This window comes from Plecotus auritus (genome assembly GCF_963455305.1).
Source record: "Plecotus auritus genome assembly, chromosome: 2".
In the NCBI taxonomy this organism is placed as follows: Eukaryota; Metazoa; Chordata; class Mammalia; order Chiroptera; family Vespertilionidae; genus Plecotus; species Plecotus auritus.
This window is the reverse complement of record NC_137771.1, coordinates 28982189-29002838: the sequence shown is the minus strand read 5'-3', so window position 1 is coordinate 29002838 and position 20650 is coordinate 28982189. Positions and strand designations below refer to the sequence as shown.

The window sequence follows — 20650 nt, the reverse complement described above, 5'->3', positions numbered from 1 at the left end:
AGAGCGTCAGCCTGCGGACTGAAAGGTCCCAGGTTCGATTCCGGTCAAGGGCATGTACCTTAGTTGCGGGCACATCCCCAGTGGGAGGTGTGCAGGAGGCAGCTGATCGATGTTTCTCTCTCATCGATGTTTCTGACTCTCTATCCCTCTTCCTTCCTCTCTGTAAAAAATCAATAAAATATTAAAAAAAAAAAAATTTTAAAAAGAGGGACAATAGGGTTGGGAGACACCTCAGAGCTCATCTTCTCCTAGCCTTCTGCAGGTATCCTAACCCTCTCCTTGCCCAGAGCCTGACTGGTCACAGAGCCTGGGCTTGCACACTGTCAGGGACAAGAAGCACTCTGCCACTGGCTGAGCCGAAACCTGGCTCTCTGGCTCTGGTTCCACCCTGCGGAGCCCCAGGAAATTCAGTCTGCACTTCTCTCCCCTGTGGGACAGGTCCTCTTGGCTAAATAGACAGCTCTTCCTCCTTCTCCTGCCACCACCCTCCTTCCTCTATGCCAGTGGTCGGCAAACTCATTAGTCAACAGAGCCAAATATCAACAGTACGACGATTGAAATTTCTTTTGAGAGCCAAATTTTTTAAATTTAAACTTCTTCTAACGCCACTTCTTCAAAATAGATTTGCCCAGGCCGTGGTATTTTGTGGAAGAGCCACACTCAAGGGGCCAAAGAGCCGCATGTGGTTCGCGAGCCGCAGTTTGCCGACCATGGCTCTATGCTAACTACCTCCAATGCAGATGTGCCCTTGCTCTTCCCCAGATAGTCTGCTTTCTCCTGTGCTTTGATAGGGCTCAGCTTTGAGTGCTTTGGTCTTAAAGATAAATAAAGCGCCTAAGAAATCTTCTCCCTGCTCCCTAGAGAGAAGGGAGTGGGTGTGGGACCTGGGAGAGGGACTGTCTCCCTCTCTGAAAACCCCCAGGCAGAGGGGGCTGGGAGACAAGCTGAGGCAGAGCACTGCCCTTCCTCCTTCCCTTAGGCTGGAGCACAAGAAGCTGCATCCTAACCTTTTCCAGCTCCCCGAGGAGAACATCCTAGAAGTGTGGTCTCTGCCAAGGGTTCTAAAACCTTTAATTTGATTTTCCTCACACAGGCAATTGTTGTAATTATTCTGATTAGGAATCATTACCCAGTACAGCCTCTGCACCCGACAGGCACAATGCGTCCAGCAGCAAGCTGCAGTGGGGCAGGCAGGCCCAGCCGCACCTCCTGGAGGAGCCGACAGCAAACAAAAGCCATCGATGGGGAGTTCTGGGTGAGTTAATGAAGTGCTCACATGCCACAAGAAGCCAACACTAAAGCTAAACAAAAACACCTCCAGTCCCCGGGGCCAGTCCCACAGTGCCACAGCTCAGCTCCCCTCCTCCCCAACCTGTCCAGCGCAGGCTGGCCAGCACTGGAAGGGGTGGGGGCTCTCTGCCAGCCTCCTGGCAGCACTCGGACGTCTTGTCAGTAACCCTGACGGGAACAGCTGGAGATGACAGATCAATGGTTCAATACCCTCAACAGCATGTCACTGATGTGACAGCAAATGTTATTCTAATCAAGCCATAATCATAGTCAAATTACACAGCTACATTCTCAGGAGGGGCGGGAGAGAAAGGCAGCAGGAAGAGATCAGAGGTCAGGAATTAAAGGTCATTCAACCTACCTCCAGCACTTGCTGCAGGCTTGGCTGACCATCCACCATAGCTTGAATAATCCCGGTGAGCTGAAAGGAAAGATAAAGAGCCCATGAATGGAAAACTTGAAGTGGGAGTTTCTGTTTTTCCTTTCCTTTCTGTTTTTATCTTCCTACTGTAAAGAACTCTGACCTGCAATGCTTTAGGCTGAGAACCTGACAGAAGCTTTGGGAATCAAGTCCCAGGACACACTGTAAACTTCCCAACAACATCCTGCCCTGAAATAGATACACATCTACCTGCTGATCACAGGGTATGTCTCATACCTGTTTCAGCTTTCATTTGCAAGAGAAAAAAGATTTTATGTGTCTTTTGTGTTCCATAGGCTCAATAACTCCTCACAAATTTCAGTCTAAAGTAAATCACCTTCAAGCTTCATAGAAGCTCCTGTCAGACTTAGGCAATAACCACATAGGACAGGCACACTTGGTTTCAAGTCCACCCCTTCTCTGGGCCTCGATGTCCAGCATTTCCCCCATCTAACACCAGTGAAGGGCCAGGGGGTCCCACAAGCTCCACCCTTCACCCTGTATACCTGGAGCCGCAATACCAACTAGCCAAGCAGGAAACAAGCACCTTTAACTGATGGGGAAACTCAGGCAAAAAGGCCTAAGGTACAAACCTGGTCTAGAGAATTTCTGACTCACAGGACTATGTTCCACCGAGGGCAGGCTTAAGTTAAAACAAGCTGTTGCTTTGTTTTGTTGTTTTGTTTTGTAGTAAAAAAAACCCTCAAGCACAGACTAGAACATATCACCTCAAGGATCTGAGGCAGGAGGTCCCCATCCACAGAACAGGACTCAGCTGGAAATCACCATGCCCACTGTGCCCCTGGCTACTTCCAGAGACAGTAGCATCGAAGGTTTACTTGGAAACTTCTTTTTTTTTTAAGTGTTGGGGGTGCAGATTAAACTCCAATTAAACTATAATTACATTTAATGAATACCAAATACCCAACTCACAGAAACCGCTGGCACTAAGAGGGAAGGTTATTTTCTCATAGTGACTTACATGGAATGGTAATACACACCTTTCAGGGAAGAAATTTTCATTTTAAGAACGCTGAGTTCCTCTAGGTGGGTTTCTGTAGTTCATCAAGTCATTATTAGGTGGTATTTTAAGGAAGTGTAAGGACACAGCCACTCTATTTTATATTCCAGAAACTGTTTTTATATTAATCTGTATTTTAATTGGGTAACAGCTGCTGCCTACAGACTTCCCATGGTCTAAAAGGAAAATAAATTAGAAAGATTAACTACACTGTTGTTTCAAAAGGCTTTAACCCACAGCATGCCCACCCGGCTGGCACCTCCACACCCTTTCCTTGCTTGGGAGACCAGAGAATTGCCCAGCAGAGGGAGGGCTGAGCCAAGGAGAAGAACAGATGGTCTACTGAGGGCTGGGGGCAGGGAGGAGACGAGCCAGGGTCAGCAGCTTTAATCCTGGAGTCCTAAGAATCCTCTGATTTAGTCAACAACTATTCATGGAGAGCCTACACTGTGCTGGGCCCCATTCTAGGAACTAGGGAGTCAATAGTAAAGAAAAATATGAAAACTTTCATTGGATCTGTATTCTTTTTGGCAGCCCTTTCCTATGCCCAGCCCCGCTACCACCCAAAGCATGTACACCTTCCAGAGCCACACACTGAGCAGGCAGTTGCCATGTTTTGCCTCAGCATGCAGGGGCCAGAGTCCAGAGTAGACTTGTTACCAACTCCAGTTCCATATCCAGATGACCGACTACCGCCCATGTACCCACCACTGCCCTTTCTGGCCCAGCTTCTCTCCTGCTTAGTTCTTCTAGGGCCGAGCTACATCCCCAAACTTAGAGCTCTGGGTTAGGACTATCCTGGAAGAGGGCCCACAGCCATTCTTACTTCTTGGAAAGCTCCAGGGTCTGCAGGCCAGTCTCATATCTGGTCTGAGTTTCTGGGACAAGGGAGGGCTACTCCTTCTCTTGGCTCCCACCAAGGGTCACTCAGATGAGCTCAATGCCGAAAGGCTTCTGGACACACAGGAAACCAATGGCACCCTTGCCAAGAACCCTCCCTCCTTGGAGATGGAACTTAGGTCTGCATCTGTATACCCAGAAGCACCTGCTCTGGGCCCTAGAAAAACCCCTGGCTTGGGAGAGAAAAATCACTCTACCAAAAAGGAAAACCAGGGCGCTGCTCTGTGGGAGCTTCTACAGACTAGGCCCACCTCTTTCCACTGTGGAGGTGGAGGTGGGGGCTCTAGGATCCTGGGGCTTTCTCAAACTCTCTCCAGGGGTCAGTAATCCTAGAATTACCAGCTTGGGAGGAACCTAGTGAGCTCAGCTCCCTCTCTCTCCATGCTTCCCATACCACACTTGTGGTCCAGCAAGACAGCTTACAGCTGACTTCCTAAAGGACTTGACTCAACCCCCAGAGACACAGAGGCTTGAGCTCTTGGTTCAACTAGAAGCAGTCTTCCAGAGGGAGGCCTCATTCCTCTGTATTATTAATTCCTCCAAGGATGGACTACTATCTTTTCAGCTCTGCCAAGGCACTGGCTGAAGAGGGAGTGAATTAAGAAAGTTAGTCCCTCTACCTGATACTGACAACCAGTAAGACACCTGTAAGACTTATACCACAAGCTATGAGGGAGAGAGACAAGAGACAATTTAATAAAATAACTACTGAGAAGTTCTACCTTAGGCATAACTTAAATCTTTCATGCTACAGTTTAAGCTCATTTCCACTTGGGTTAATATATATTTGTAAAAAGCTTTGGCATCCTCACAATGAAAGGTACTAGAGCAAAGCCAAGTATTATTATTAAGCTGAGAACCAGAGCTCACAGGCTAAACAGAGCTCAGAGACCTTAACCACTTAAAGCAGGAGAGGTGAGAGGAAGAATTAATGTGTGTTCTGTGGCTCCTTTCACTGAAGGATTACAGATTAACTCCCGCTTCTCCAGACTCGGAAACCACAAGGCGAGGGGCTTTTGACCCTGACTGATAACATGGCTGGTTACTGAGATCCCCTACCCACACAAGGGCTTTGTCCAGGAATGAGCTGGCTTCGTCACAAACACTAGCAACTACAGGAAGCAGCCCAAGACACTTGGTGCCAATAGTATGTCAGCATCCAGCACTTTCTCCTTTCACAGTTTATCTCCAACACAATCGTATTCTGACACCAAGACAGTTTGTTGATTACATAAGCACTTGTCTCTGGTGTGCAATCTGATAATCAGACCCACTCTTTGTCCTCAGACAAAAAGACCAATAAATCTCACCCTTTATAAGTACAGGTGAAAGACAAAGCCTTTACTGGCATTTAGCAAAATGGGTATTTTTCTAGGTGTGTTTTTTTTTTTTCCCACGACAATGACAATGACAAAAAAGACTGCCCATGATCAGGGACTGTGTGACAGTCCAGCTGCTGGAGACAGAGATCTGATGAGCTGGAGCAGATTCTAGAGGTGGTAGGAATAGGGCTTGGGAAGGAATGAAATACATCCCATCCTATCCCTGTCAGAACCATGTCTCCAGGCTATCAACTTAAAGTAAGAAAGGACCTCAAGAAGGCCAGTAACATGTTCATTACACAGAGCAGTTAAGTGTCTGTATGTGGGCTACAGACTCACCCAAAGCAGAATCCCTCTTCCTCCTGCTAGCACTAAGCCTATCTCCTTCCCCCCAACACAAGCATGTGCTCATGTGTGTACTCATGTGTCATTTGTGTGTATACACATACACACCAGAGTTCTTAAGAACTTGTGCATGATAGAAAATTCTACCAGAGGAGCTGCTTAGGCACAACCAGGAGCTTTGGGATTGTCCCTCACACTTACTAATGAAAGGGTCCCTCTAGCTGGAAAGGCAATTACTGCCAGGTTGGATAAGGTCTGAGAACAATGGCCCCCATCCTGTGTCCATGCCTCTCTCTGCATAGCAGTTCCATATGGTATGGATACAGGGCAATATTTAGATGATCCAAGGTTTTCCAAAGACTTTACTTCTCAAAAGAGCAAGTCAGCAGTACAGTTACTCTAGGAGAGGCAAAGTGTGGTCGAATAATTCATTGACAATATTAATCCATTTAAGGAACATGTATTAAGTGTTTGCTTGGTACCGGGCCCTAATGATGGGACAAAGATGGATCAGATCTAGTTTCTGCTCACTGAGTTTAGTGGGGAGACAAGATAAATAATTACAGTAGAATATAAATGATCAGTGTTAAGTTGGGGTGAACACAACCCAACCTTCCCTGAGCAGAGTCTTAGGGGACAAGTAGGGCTGGGGGAGGAGAGAGGGAGCATCACCCAGGCAAAGGACCATCATGTGCAGAGGCAGATTGTGAGAGGGTGACATTTGGATGAGGGAAGTGAAGGGAAGATGAAGCAGGGAGATATGAAGCTGGACCAAAAGGCAGGGACCAGGTCAGGGAGAGTTTTGAGCTCTGGAAGCCTGCCACACTTTCATACTCACAACAAGGATCTCCCAACACCACCATGCCTACTACCATCCAAATTATGTATGTATGTCCTTGAGTGAAACTTTCTAGAAGTTTTCATCATAATCCAACAATCCCTCCCCACTCCAAAAAAAAAGGCAGCAGCCCTGCTCTAAAAAAAACACTTTTCCCAATACTATCAGGCATCTACCTTGCCCAGGCTGAGCTCCAGCAGTGCTCTGCTCCAGCCCTAAACAGGCAGCAACCTTGACAAATATGGGCCTCCTTGTCTATGCCAAGCAGCCTAGCCGGAGCTGGATCCCCCAAGGGGAAGTTACACACAGAGAGGAGGAAGAGAAGGACAGAGGATACTACGCTTTCAGGCCCATGGAGGGCTCAGGTAACTAGCTAGTTTAAGGAAAGTTTTCCCTTATCCTCCTGTAAGGAAGAGGATTTTCATCATCATTAAAATGTTGATTTTTCAAAAGGGGCAAAAAAGACAATTGGTACCCCCTGGTGGCATAAGTTATTCCCAGGGAAAGGGGGGAAAAACAGTAGACCCCAAAAAGGAGAAAGAACCTCAATATCATTAGCTGGAACAACAAAAGACTTGAGAGACTAGACACCTTGGCAGTCGGATGCCTGCAACAAAAGGCCCACCTGAGTCAGGCAGCAAACACTGGCATCAAGCCCAGGAATGACCCTCCGAACCTCATATCTGGGCTCTCCCACTGTGGCAGCCAGGCCCTTCCCCAACTTCCTCCAACCAAGATTGTTTCGGGGTTTCTCAAGAACTTCTTTCCTCCTGTTTCACTCATATGTAAAAGTAGGCCTCTAAATGAAGGCACAAAGTCTTAATGTATCCCAGCCCCAAATTCTGAAATGATTCTGGAAACACTCATGTTCCCCCATCACCTCTGTTATTACATATTCTTGACCACTCTTGTGATTTCACCACAGCCTGTGGTCACCACAGAGTATAACATAACACATCACAGGGGAAAGCAGGCACAGTCATGAGTCAGAACACTTAAGAGGGCCTCTCTGCCAATAGCTCATTTGAGCCTCCAGCAAGCATATTTAAGATATCAGTTTCCCAGACTAGAAAATGGGGCCAATGCTAACCTGCTGACAAGGTGGCTGAGTACAGTACCAGCCTAGGATAAGGATAAGGACATTTCAGCCTTGGCCAGGCTATGCTCATACCCCCATTGGATTGCCATTCTCTTTCCTCGGTGATAGTGTGCTTCCTACAAACTCAACTGATGTTTCACATAGGGCTGTTTTCCTCAGGACAGAGAAACATCACCAGAAAGCTAAGAAGCCCTGAACCTCTCCTTCTAAGAAGCTGAAATCTTCACCTCCTGTCAAGGGATCCTAAGGGAAATCAAACTGAAAAGAATCTGAGCCCCAGAAGCACCATCCTGCTCCTTGACTCCAACTGCCCAGTCACCAGGAAGGGTAGGGATTACAAGGAAGGGAAAATGTTGGGGAAACTGGGACAGATTGTGCCACTGTTCTCCCTGGATCTCCAAATGACCAGAGTGGCCCAAATGGAGTAGCAGACTTTGTAAAGAGCCAACTGCTGGGTCCAATGTGCACCAGCCTTAACTGCTGATAAGATCTAACTTTCCCTAATGAACCTATATACCAATGATCCAAAAGCTCCTGCCTCAGTGGCCGTTGCTGCCACCTCCAGGCCCTTACCTCTGTGCAGAAGGGAGTAAGCTGTGGATGGATTACGGGCTGGACATACATGTGAAAAGTAGACTCAATCTCCATGGTCCGGCCATTTAGCTTCAGAATGGGGAACTCGATGATTTCCTGGAATGGCAAATACACAGAAAAGAAGCGTTTTTTTTTAAATCAACCATCCTAATATATAAAAAGCCAGGGGCCGTCACGACTGAAACAACCGGACAGATGACCGAACACAGGCTGCGTGGGGCGACAAGGCTGGCAGGGGGGTTAGTGAGGGATGACCAAACAACTGAACAGCAGGCTGCATGGGGCAACCAGGCTGGCAGGGGGGCAGTTGGGGATGACCAGGTTGGCAGAGGGGCAGTTGGGGGGCGACCAGGTTGGCAGGGGGGCAGTTGGGGCAACTAGGCCAGCAGGGGGGCAGTTGGGGGTGACCAGGCCAGCAGGGGGGGCAGTGAGTGGCGACCAGGCTGGCAGTTAGGAGTGACCAGGCCAGCAGAGGGGGGCAGTTGGGGGTGACCAGGCCAGCAGGGGGGACAGTGAGTGGCGACCAGGCTGGCAGTTAGGAGTGACCAGGCCAGCAGAGGGGGGCAGTTGGGGTTGACCAGGCAAGCAGGGGGGGCAAGGGGCAACCAGGCCAGCACGGGGGGCAGTTTGGGGCGAACAGGCTGCGGGGGGTGGGGGGGAGGGAGACAGTTGGGAGCGACCAGACCAGCAGCGGGGGGCAGTTGGGAGTGACCAGGCCAGCAGAGGGGGCAGTTAGGGGCGATCAAGCAGGCAGGCAGGTGAGCAGTTAGGAGCCAGCGGTCTTGGATTGTGAGAGGGCAGTCGGACATCCCCTGAGGGGTCCTAGATTGGAGAGGGTGCAGGCTGGGCTGAGGGGACCCCCCGCCCCCGTGCATGAATTTCATGCACCAGGCCTCTAGTTTCAAATAATAACTCAGAGTTAAGGATGAGGGAGTGTTTTGAACTCATTACCTCCTGCCAGGCCAAACCCAAGACTGAGTGAGATGATGCTAACTCAGTCAAGTCCTAACCCTCCCACTGTGAATATGCTCACAGGTTCCAGGGACTGGACACATGCCCCATCCCCATTGTCTCTGGAAAGGAGAAGGTAGACACTAGTACAATCTGCCCTACTTTCCCCAAGTGGTTCTCTAGCAAGTGGTTCACTGGATCCCCTAAAAGGGGGCCCCTACTTCCCCTGAGCCAGGTCCCTGCCCTGGAAGGAGCCTGAATGTCCAGCCATATAGACAATCAGCCATCAGACCGATGCACAGCCTCCTGTATATGAAGTTTAAACAGAGCTGAGGAGTTTCATTAGTTTTTACAAAAAACAATAACAACAAAACATAATAAATAAAGCCAAAGGGGATACTAAAGAGGCAAAAACTGAGTAAGAGTAATAAGAGCTAGTGCCTCCCACCTTTCTTTCAGGCAGCAGGCCCTCCCCCTAGGCAGCTCCCCCACCCCAAATCGCTTAACCAGCCCTTCCCAGTCCACTGGAACGTAATGGAAGAGGAGGAGGAGTGACAATTTGTTTGGTGTCTCTAAGATTAATTTGTCTCCGTTATTTAATAGAGATGCACAGCACCAAGGTCCTGGTGTGCAAACAGGCTTGCAGAACACTGGCTGTGCAGCAAGCCTCATACATCGCTCCTGGGAAGGGAGGAACGCACCAGAGGGGGGAGAGGGCAGGAGAGAGCACACACGCACCAGAGAGAAGAGGGAAAGCGAGCAGAGAGAATAAAAAAAATTATTGCTTTTTAATATTCAAAAACAGTTTGCAAAATTTAATCAAAGCAGAGGAAAAGCTAACATTTTTACCACTTTGACATTTTTATTAGCGCTTTCATAAATTTTTAAAACATGAATGGAATTAGTTTACAACACAAAAAAACTGCCCTGAAAACATCTGGAAGAGACAAATAGGAAATAATAAAAAAATAAATAAAAGCAAAATCCTCCGAGTAAAATTAGCATGTGGAAAAGGCCTCCACTGCAGAGAGCGAGAGAGCGAGAGCGAGAGCGAGAGCGAGAGCGAGAGCGAGAGCGAGAGAGAGAGAGAGAGAGAGAGAGAGAGAGATCTGCCCACCCAGTGCCAGCAGTCAGTTCCAGGAGCATCCCTATCTCAAAGGTTCATTCTGGAGAGAACCTTCCCAGTATCACTAAAATCAAGGCAAACTGGTTCTGTCCAGGGACAGCCTGGAGAAGCAACAGTGAAGCGGTTGATACCTGACTACACTCAGGAAACAAGCACATGGAAAGACAGGAGAAATGGCCAATCTCCTTGATATCCCAGGGTAGCCAGATATCCTTCCTCCAGCCCCCTAAACATACTCATTATTATCTGGTTTATTTTTAAAGCACCCATTTTTATCCAACACATTACAGCAGGACTGAAGACCAAATCAAGCCAGTCAGATTTCATGTTGGAGAAACTAAAAGGTTCTGGTTGCCTGGTCTCCCTGGGGTGATCCCCAAAGATGGGAAAGTTGACAGGAGCCCCTCAAAATAGGAAGGAAGAGAGGCTGCAAGGCTGAAGCCAAGGGGGGACAGAGAGGAGGCCCAGGCTGCTGCTTAGACTGGTTGATGCTTCTCCTCTCAACTTGTTCCCCATTTCCCTGGGCCTCTAATTCTCCACAATGCACTACAAAACTGGCCAGGTGGAAGAGTATTGTGCTAAAAAACCAAGTTGAGGCACACATACACAACATAATACTGGTCCCTCTGAAAAATCAGATACCCAAAGCCTCCAAGAGCCAACTCTGAGGTGGGGCGCATCTGAGTCAGGCTCATCCGACCCCTAAATTTCTAATGTAACTTTCAACTCTCAGTAAGCAGAAAAATACTTCCCCAAGAGAAAGAGCTCCATAGCCTGGTGAGTCTGACTGCCCTGGTGTCTCAGGAAACAAATACAACCAGCTCCTCACTGACAATGTTAGCTGCATCCACAATGAAATTTAACCTGTGACACAACTGTACTTTTCATTTAAACTTTCATTTTGAGAGAAGCAGTATTTGGAGACCTGCAGTTTATCTTACTTATAATAAAGACAAGTGTTGGACCTTTAAAGATGCCATTCATCTCTGGCTTTTATTAAATTGAATTTTCTTAAGCCCGTGATACATTATGAAATTAGGGGTTGACATTCCTCAGGAAACAAAAATATATATCAAACACAAATAGGAAAAAACCCTCTATTACTAAGAATTTATGGCTTAAAGTTTATCTCTTTTCGTTTTTTTAAAAGCACGTGGTTTGTTTTAGATATCTGAAATGTTATTATGGATCTAAATTTCATTAGTATTTATTATAAAACAGTAAGCGCTTCAGCTCTTGCTCTGGCTCTGACCAGCACTGAGTCAATATCCCGAGTAGATTCTCTGAAAACTTGGCCTGCGGATTTCCTCATTGCAGCTCTGTCTTCAAATGTTCCTGCTGCTGGCTTCTTCACCTGGGGAAATAGAGCCAACCGAAGTGCTCACACTTATTATCACCCTCCTAGAGAGGAGGAAAAAGTCAGCCTCAGCTCCATGAAAAAAGAGGGGTAACTCACAGAGGTTACCCCAAAGTTATAGGTTGATCACATTAATTTCAAGAGCTTATGAAGATGTGCTTAAGTGCCAGCTTGAAAAGTTATTTGAAACTTATTCCTGCCCCTTCTCCTTTCCCTTCACTCAATTTCATCATTCACTAAGAATGATGAAAAACGATGAAAGAAGTTTGTGTGTGTGTGTTTTTTCTTAAGGAGTAGTTGAGTGTCTGCTTGTATAAAGGTAGTGCCAGTAAGGAAAGAAGAATCACTTTCCTTCCCCTATTAATAGTTTCACAATTCCTTACATTTGCATTCACCTAAACTGCCTGAACATCTACTGTGTGCAAGACACTGTACAGGTGTTGGAGCGGGATTTAGAATTAAGATGTAGTCTCCGCTTTGGAGAAGTCCACAGACTAATGAGCAGAAAATATACGTGAACAAATAATGAATAATGCACTAAGATAAGTATCTTAGAGGAGGAACATACCGAGTGTTAGACTTTACAGTTTACAGTGTGCTTTCAAATATATTTTCTTATTTTACCCTTATTAATTCTGGAAGATAGGTCATATCATCATCATCATGAGGTCATACACCAATACTATTAAATACCTACTATTTACCAGGCAGGGGCTAGGTGTGGACACAGATAAATACAGTGAGATGTGGCTCCTCTCTATGAGGTGCTCAGAGTCTGGGCATCCTTGGAGATGTGCGGAAAAAGAAATCACTTCGTTCCTTCCATCTATTGTTTACTATGTGGCAGACACTCTGCTAAATGTTAACAGGAATGATCTCACTGAATCCCCCTAACAACTCATGAGGTGGGAATCATTATTATCCCTATTTTACAAATAAACTAAGGCCCAAAAAGAAGCTGTCACTTGCTCAAGTAATACTGCGAGTTAGGGACAGAGCTGGGACTCCAAATGGGGAAAATGAGACTTAAAGAGAGTAGGACTAACAGCTTTCAAAATATGAAGGGCCAAGAAAGATCTGATTCTTTTAGTCTGAAAGGTTGTCTTTAGGGAGCTCAGTCTATTATCTCCTAGGAAGAGAGAGGGCTCTCAAGTTACCCAAGCAATGAACGTGGACTATCCAGGCAGAAAGTCCTAGCAGACTGCTACCAAAGAGCCTCCACTATGGCTGCAGTGACACAGATGATGATATGTTCCAAGCTCGGGGAGGGCAGGAACCATGAGCCTTCAGTTTGCATCTCTAGCACCCAGCTCTATTCTAGCATGCAGACTTCACTCTCTCAACTTTTTTGTTTATTTGTTTTTCTTGTGGGGTTTTTTTGTTGTTGTTGTTGTTTCTTTTTTTAATCCTCACCTGAGGATATTTTTCCATTGATTTTTAGGGAGAGTAGAAGAGAGAAGGAAAGACAGAGACAAATAATGATGTGAGAGAAACACATTGATTGGTTGCCTCTTGCATGTGCCCTGACCAAGGTCCGGGCCAGGGAGGAGCCTGCAACCGAGGTACGTGCCCTTGACCAGAATCGAACCTGGGACCCTTCAGTCCGCAGGCCGACGCTCTATCTACTGAGCCAAACCGGCTAGGGCCACTCCCTCAACTTTTGATGAGTAAACATATGAAGGAGCTGATAAATGACAAGACAGAAGCCAAGCACATGGCTCTAACAGAAAACACTCTGCTTTGACCAAGCTCTCCGTAGGACCAGAGAGGTGATCTACCTAAGGTGACAAAGATGGTAAGCCAGAATTCAAACCCCAACATGGAATGCTCCAAAGCACTTTCTACCTGATCCCCTGCCTCTCATCTTTAAGTGGTTTCTTCTCCCTCAACTGCTAAAAACCACCAATGTCCCAGCTTTCTGTTTGTCCAGACAAGGGTTTCCTGGAACACAGGACTTTCAGGGCTAAAATTCGGACAGTTGGTCACTCTACACCATCTAGAAGTTGCCTGCACCACTAGGTTGTCAGAAAGTAGAGCACCATAAATTCAAAAAGCTGATGGTGGATGGGAACTGGCCACAACTTGACAACTAAGGACAAAGCCTTAGAACGTGAGATTTTCAAAGTGTCCATGGTTCTTTCTAAACCAATTATATCTGCTGTCTCCCTCAATAAAATGACAGCTGCAAATCTATTTTTTAAGGGGAGGGAAGACAGAGAGATAAAATGAAAGCACCAAGTAAATATTCTCTCACCTTTTTAAGTGAGCAGAGGTTTAAGCTGGAGCAAAGGTTCTATGTAGCTGCTTTCTAATTGCTCAACTAAGAACCTCAGATAAACTTGATAAGCTGAGGACAAAACTGCAACAGTATTTCAAATGAAATTTCACACCCACGATCTGTAGGCTACAAGAAATAAATGTATAGGTTGCTCACAGGGTATTCAAACTCCCTTAAACTAAAGTGTCTGTAGTGATAAGATTATAGTTGAATTTAGAATAACAACAAAAGGATTTTAAGCTGGAGGGACCCAGGGGTCCTCAAACTTTTTAAACAGGGGGCCAGTTCACTGTCCCTCAGACCGTTGGAGGGCCGGACTATAGTTAAAAAAACAAACAAACTATGAACAAATTCCTATGCGCACTGTGGGCCCGGGACGAGTCGACTGCTAAGCAGGACAGGCAGTGGCACCCGGCAGGCTGGATAAATGTCCTGGGCGGGCCGCATGTGGCCCGCGGGCCGTAGTTTGAGGACCCCTGATTAGACTGTTGGAATTTCTCGACAATGGGACCAAGGGTTTAATAGTAGTGTTCTTACAGACTTTTATCCAAAGTTCGATTCTCTTTTGCCTTAGCTGATGGTTCTATGGGAAAGAGCAGATAATTTTTCATTGTTTCCCCCTCTCAACCTAGGAACTGCATTCCCTCACTTTACAGACAGTAACAACTAATCTATCCCTTCCCTCCATCTTCTGAAGAAAATTCCAAAAAGTGTATGCCCCTCCACAGGAAGGTTTGATCAAATCCAAAAGTAGCATCACACCACAAGGCAGAAAATGTAGTACTTGCCAAAAACATGGGTTTTATCCAAATACTTGGTTTTGGGATCAAAGTCCCATGCAAAGGCAAGTCCTTTCTCCAAGGGATCAAGGAGCCTCCTGGCCACAGTGAAGAGGGGAAGTTGAGAGGGAGAAGTGAGGGCTGCACTGGGCAATGAATGGGGCATGGTTTGCTTAACAGTTTCTTCTTTGGGGGGGGAAAAAAAAGACATTTTATGCACAAGGAGCTTATTTCTTAAACAAACATTCGTGGTTTTGATTTACACCACAGCCTGCTCCTAAATAATTTATGGCGGGTTAAATTTATTGCCGAGCCTTGGCTGGCTGCAAATTCGAATTGCCAAATAATTAGATTTTAGGGCAAAGCTTATAAATTACCCGTCGATTTGTCCGGACTTGTTTGTCAGTTGCTTTGTGCTTCGGGTCATCTTTGGCATTTGGCTGTTTGGGTTTTAATTGCTGATTTACACTTTGACAGATGAGAGCTGATGCTCGAAGTTTCAGGACAAGGAAGGGTAAAGAAAGCGGAGCTTTAAAAGGCTGATTTTTCACCTACATGTTCCTCTTTACCCATCCCCATAGACTCCAAAGCATTTAAATGTAGAAAAGAGGCTGAAAATGAATACCACTATTTTTTGTTGGGAGTGGAACACAGTGAATGATAATTTACTTTCCTGAAATCTGAATTTAAAAAAATATATATATAATTCCAATAAATGAAGGAAACCAAAAGTCCAGAGGTGGGCATGCCCGTGTCTACCTCTACGTGCACATGACTTTGGATCTGCCTCAGTTCAGACATTTTTAGATATTCAATTGCAATAACTTCAAATATTAGTGGCTTCTATGAAGCCAACCCTTCAGGGCAGCAAACAACCAAATAATTTATTTCAAGCTACCTGTATACCCACAATTTGTCATGGAATTAATTTAAACAAATTTCACGTTTTGTGCAGGAGAGGTCCCCGGAGGCAGCACTAAGGGAGGGCATGGAAGTGGAAGGATGCCAAATCCAACTTACCATTCCACTGGAGAAAAAAAAAACAAAAACCTTCCTGGGTAGTGTCTGACTCTGTCCACTATGTTGACAGAGGGCCTGCAGGCTCTTCTCTGTTCCCCAGAGAAGCAGGGCCTGCCTCCCAGCCACCTGCTGTACTCCAATAGCTTACTATGAGGCCATGAGTCAGAATAATACTGGTAGTAATTCTACTAATAAGAGCTGACACATATAGCTGTTACATGTCAGACACAGACTGGTACTATTGTTAACCCCATTTTGCAAATAAAGCAAGTGAGGCATAAAGAGTAAAAGTGACTTGCCCAAGGCAAGCCATATTGCTAGTAGGTGATGGAGACTAGGCTCAAATTCAGAGTCCAATTCTGGAGTCCATGCTCTGAACCACTATGCTATCTATATAGTTTCTCATTTGAACAGAGTCTACCCAGCTCCCCTCACTTTGAAGGTCCAGATTCCACATTCTGGGACCTGGGCATATGCAGCCAAAGCCTGTTCTGTTAATCACCTGACAAGGTGGGGAAAAGTCATGCAACATGCTTGAGACCACAAGATGAATCAGAGGCTTAGTTAGACAAAGACCATTTTTTCCAATCAATGCAAATACAGTAAGATCCACTAGCTGAGGGCGAAGAGGTGGGGGTAACAGGAGATCAAGACAGGACCAGGTCCATTCAAGCAGACACGGTTCTGATAGTGCAACTTGGATAAGAACCCAGAGAGGCTGGCTGGGCTTCAGGGGGCCCTGCTCAGGAACCCCATCCATAGCTCCAGGAGCACCTGGTCTTGTCGCAGAAGACTGCATTCCCATGAGGTGCTTCATAGATTCCCTCTTCTCGGTCCACACCTGACAGCCAGATGCCAGGACAGGGAAATGGCCGAGCTAGCATGACAGATTTTTTAAATCACTGACTAGTAAGCAGGCAATACACAGACTGACATCCTGTCCACAATGTATTGAACACTTTTCTCACACATTGGCTCGTTCGATCCCACATCTCTGTAAGGCAGGCAGGAATGACTACCCTATTCTATAGAGGAGAAAGCTAAGGCAGTCAGTGGTTCTCAACACATGCTCCTTCACAGGCAGCATCCCATCAACTGAGAACTTAATAAAAATGCAAGTTCCTGACCTCTACCCCAGACTTTCTGAATCAGGAGCCCTGAGGGTGGGGCCAGCAATCTGTGTTTTAATAAGCCCTGAAGGTGATTCTGAAGCTTGCTAAAGTTTGTGCAATATCCTGAGACACCAAGCTGGGCACTCCTCACCAACATCACCAACCATTACATTCCACACCATCATTATGAACTTCAAGGCTTGCCCCAGCATTGTTTATCTAGTCATGTGAAAGTAGACCTTATCAAAATGGCATATTTCATCCTATTCATCAGTCTCTGACTCCTCCATCCTCAACTAACTACCAGTCCCTTTCAGTTCATCAATTAACTTTTCATTCAAATGCTGCTTGCTAGTGGTGGGGGAAAAAATCCTGTGAACAATGCAGATAGTCCCTGGATTCCATTTCCAATACCATGATCTCAAGCCATGATTCTCAGTTTGCATCACACTTTTGGAGAGCAAGATTCCAAGCTTTCTAGCCAGTTATCATCCTATTATGTAATCATCACTACCTCCCTTCCACAGGTCAATGGCCATTCAGTTCATCAAACAAGATCTTAGAGGTGTAACCACCTACATCACCACTAAGGAACTCACCTATATCAGTTCTCCTGGATATGGATCTTCAGCTCAGAGCACCCCATTTACAATAACCCTATGTTCCACACTCCACTCCTTACCAAATCTCTTAGCATCACTGAGTCCCAGGAGCCCACTAGGATCCTCAGGAGCTATGAGCTGTTAAGAGCATGGTTCTCAAGCTCATTTCTTTCTCGACACATAACTTCTCTTAGTCACCACCTTAGTTCAACCCACTAACATCTCTTTCAAATAATGCCTCCTAATCCGTTTCCCTAAGTCTGTTTTTAACTCCTTGGAACACCTTCCCCTCTATTCCCATGAAATTTGGCTTACAACGTCTATTTCCGTTTCTTCCCTTCCCCTCAACAATACATTCACACTTCCTATTCCGGCTCACCAACTTTGGCCTCAACCTCAGTGTGAACTCTGCTCCTTTTCTTTCAGCAACTTCAGCTTTCCAACTAAGAGCCTCTGCCAGCATTTAGTCTCAGACCAGGCTTTGGCTAGAAGAGGCTCCCCAGGACTAGACCTGACCACAGCACTGGAGCAGAAATGGAGCACTCATGTAGCAGATCTGTTTGCTGCCCACAGACCAAGATCCTCCACTGGCCAACTACATACAGGGATGGGACTAAAACAGCAGCCCATCCCACGGTACCCCTCCTTCAGATTGAAAGACTCCCTGTTGTCTGTCTCTCCCTCCAGAGTCTACTTGCCTCCTTTTTGATTCTCCCACCACCTAACAGGGCTTTGCCTGTGGCAGCACTCAGTACACACAAACCCATCTCTGCCTGCCCCATCCTGCTCGCCCTTCTGCTGCAGACCTGCCAGCCTGGGGGGCTCGTGTCAATCTGGGAACACTCTTATTTCAGGCTATGACTCAATTTTCACAGCTAGGGCTCAAAACATCACATAAATGTATGACTGTGGTGGCTTTTAAAGTATTGTGAACACCCAGGATAAAAGAATAAAAAATAATCATCCCAATGGCATCTTAATCAAAATGATGTAGGATCCTTTTTCCCAACAAGACACAGAGATGGAGAAAGCATCTCCTAACATCAGTTTCCTCGTGTCAAACAACTGAAATCAGTCTACAAAGTAAGAAATGTAATCAATACTGGGGAGAAAAAAACCAAACAAGACGGAATGGGGGGACAGGGAAAAATGAAGCCTGTGGGCTTAACTACGCCTCTGAATTTCACCTCCCCATTACCCCTTCCTGACCTACTGGCTTTCTCTCTATGGTTGGGTACCTGTTGCGGCTACTCAGAGGGAGAGCGCAACCCCCACCACCTCCACATCTCCCAGTCATCTCTGCTGTAGCAAATCCTCCCTAGTTACCCAGGCCTCCTGCCTCTTCATTAATCCTTCCTTCCCAACCGTTTATCTGTGTGAAGGATATAAACCTCCCTGATCTATGGAAGGTGGGTCTTCCCAAGGGATGCCTAACAGATCCAGATGCAAAATGCCAGTACTTTTGGAGATGGGGGTGGTGTGTCATGTCATTATCCAGCCCTTGCCTCTCTCTAGACCCAGCAGCCCAACTCAGTGCTGCCTTCAACGGCAGCTCAGGTATCAGATGAAATCGCCATGAGGATGTCTCAGGGCCTCAGCGCCTCAGGTCACATATTTCTACAGACCTTCATCCTTTTTGCCCACATTTTATTGGCTAAATTCTCTTAAACCTCTTCTAGCCTTTGAACTCTCACTCATAGCATCCCAATAAAATCTTCTAGCTTGAATGTGAGAAATACAATGTAACTAATACAGATAAACCTACTAACCAAGTGGTGAAATATTTGCCAGGTTCAAAGTTTTCATCCTCGCTCTTCCTCATTTTCAATATTCCCATAAACAAGTCTGCAATCCAAGTCAGTTTTCAGACGTAGGCCAATCCCTCCTGGCTGATTCTGTGAGCGCCTTTTACAACAATTCTGAGAAGCTCAGACCAACCCCACCCTCTCCAGCCTCCTAAGTTTCTCTTACCAGAAAGCCTAGGCGACCCTTCTCTGCACTGAGAGCAGGGTTGGTCAATCGCCTCCCTTGTGCCCCACTGTACCCAGGACTCACCTATGTGATCGCAGTTATCATACTGCTTAACGGTGTCTACTCTCCTCAAATATGAGCTCCTTGAGGGTAGGGACCATTTTTTCCTTGTCTTTATATCCCCAGCATCTAACACAGAGCTTGAAGTTGCTATCCAGAGTAAAAAGAGGCCTTTTCATTGCTTTTTAGGTGATTACAATAAGGTCCTTCCCATTCCTTTGCCCACTTCATTGGTTTTGTCATGGCCAACAAAAACCTTAAAAGGCAATTCAGTGTCACCGTTAGTTTACAGTCCCTGATTTCATTCACCATTTATCAATGGCCCTATTCTTTTAGAGCTCTTCCCCACCACCAACCTTATTCCAGTGTCTAACAAAATCTGCATTCCAAGAGCTGTCTCAGCCTAGGGGAGGCCACCAGGATAAGAAGAGGCTGGGAGTGTGGAGGGAATGCTTCTTGATTTGCATTAAATTATGTGGTGATTTTGTTACCAGTGACCCAGTGGTCCCCAAGGAAAGTTGCTGGTCCCACTGTAAGAATAAACAAGTAATCTTTTCTGCCAAAGAAGGGAGTTTAGCAGCCGCCATTTTGGCCCCCGTGACTTGCAGCTCCCCTGCGGGCTGATGGCAAAGGTCAACCCCATCCTTTAAATTAACCAATCACGAAAGACTGTGAGCCTAAGCTCTGTGACCAATCAAGAGTAAGGGACAGATCATGTGCATCAGAAATAAAAAGCCGAGCAGACCGCCTGCTCAGTGTGCCCGTGCTCCCAGACCATGTGCGTGCGCACCCTCCTGCAGAAGTAAAGAGATTTGTCTTGCTGCCTGGCTCCCAAGTATGCTTTGTTTTCTACCAGGACCCCTGAATTTGGGGGCTTGTCTTATTTCTAATACCACCACTAGGCAACTCCATAGCCTAACTACACACCATGGCAGCTTAAAGGTAGAAGGTAGAGAAGCTTTCTGAATAACGCAAATAAACGCACTTTGATCAGGTACCACCACCATGCATCAGTTCTCCACTCCTTGAGATGTATATTTTGCTTCTACATTGCTATGTCTGCTCCAAATAAAGAAAGGCCCTTCGGCTTTCACATGAAGTTAAAATAGGGGCAAGATGCATACACAGCCAATGTTTGTTCCCATTCAGGGAGCAGTAGCGAGGAACCACAGTGGTAATCAGGGGGAGGCCCAATTTGATGAGGGACCACCAGGAAACAGCAGGTGGAGGAGGGAGCTTTGAGACGGGGAGGAGAAAGCACCACATTTATGGAGGCAAAAACAAAAAGGACAAAAGAGGCTAGTAAGCTGTCCCATTCCCACCACCATCACAGGCTACCAATAGAGAAATTCATTTATAGTGACCCTGGAAGAAGAGATGTGTTAAAGCAAAGATATAACTAAAAGAAAGGCAATAATTGGTCTGATGGGCAGGGGAAAAATTATTCCAGGAGTCGGGAGCCTGTGCAAGAACACTTACGGCTCACATAGTCGTCATAATTCAGCGCCCTCAAGCATTTTGTGCTCTGCTTATGGTGTTAACTTTAATGTCTTAACATATAACA

The 20650-nt window shown here is 46.2% G+C and overlaps 1 protein-coding gene across 18 annotated transcripts in view; it reads right to left on the bottom strand.

The window, feature by feature from the left end:
• The window catches only part of ERI3 (ERI1 exoribonuclease family member 3), a 143000-nt gene that overhangs the window by 102340 nt on the left and 20010 nt on the right, over window positions 1-20650 (bottom strand). For all 18 annotated transcript variants that reach the window (XM_080655865.1, XM_080655867.1, XM_080655862.1 and 15 more), the window contains 2 exons: window positions 7810-7926; window positions 1652-1711 (listed from right to left, as the gene is read on the bottom strand). In XM_080655865.1, the coding sequence (XP_080511991.1) occupies window positions 1652-1711; window positions 7810-7884 (135 nt within the window). In that variant the 5' untranslated portion in view covers window positions 7885-7926. The remainder of the gene's footprint in view (window positions 1-1651; window positions 1712-7809; window positions 7927-20650) is intronic.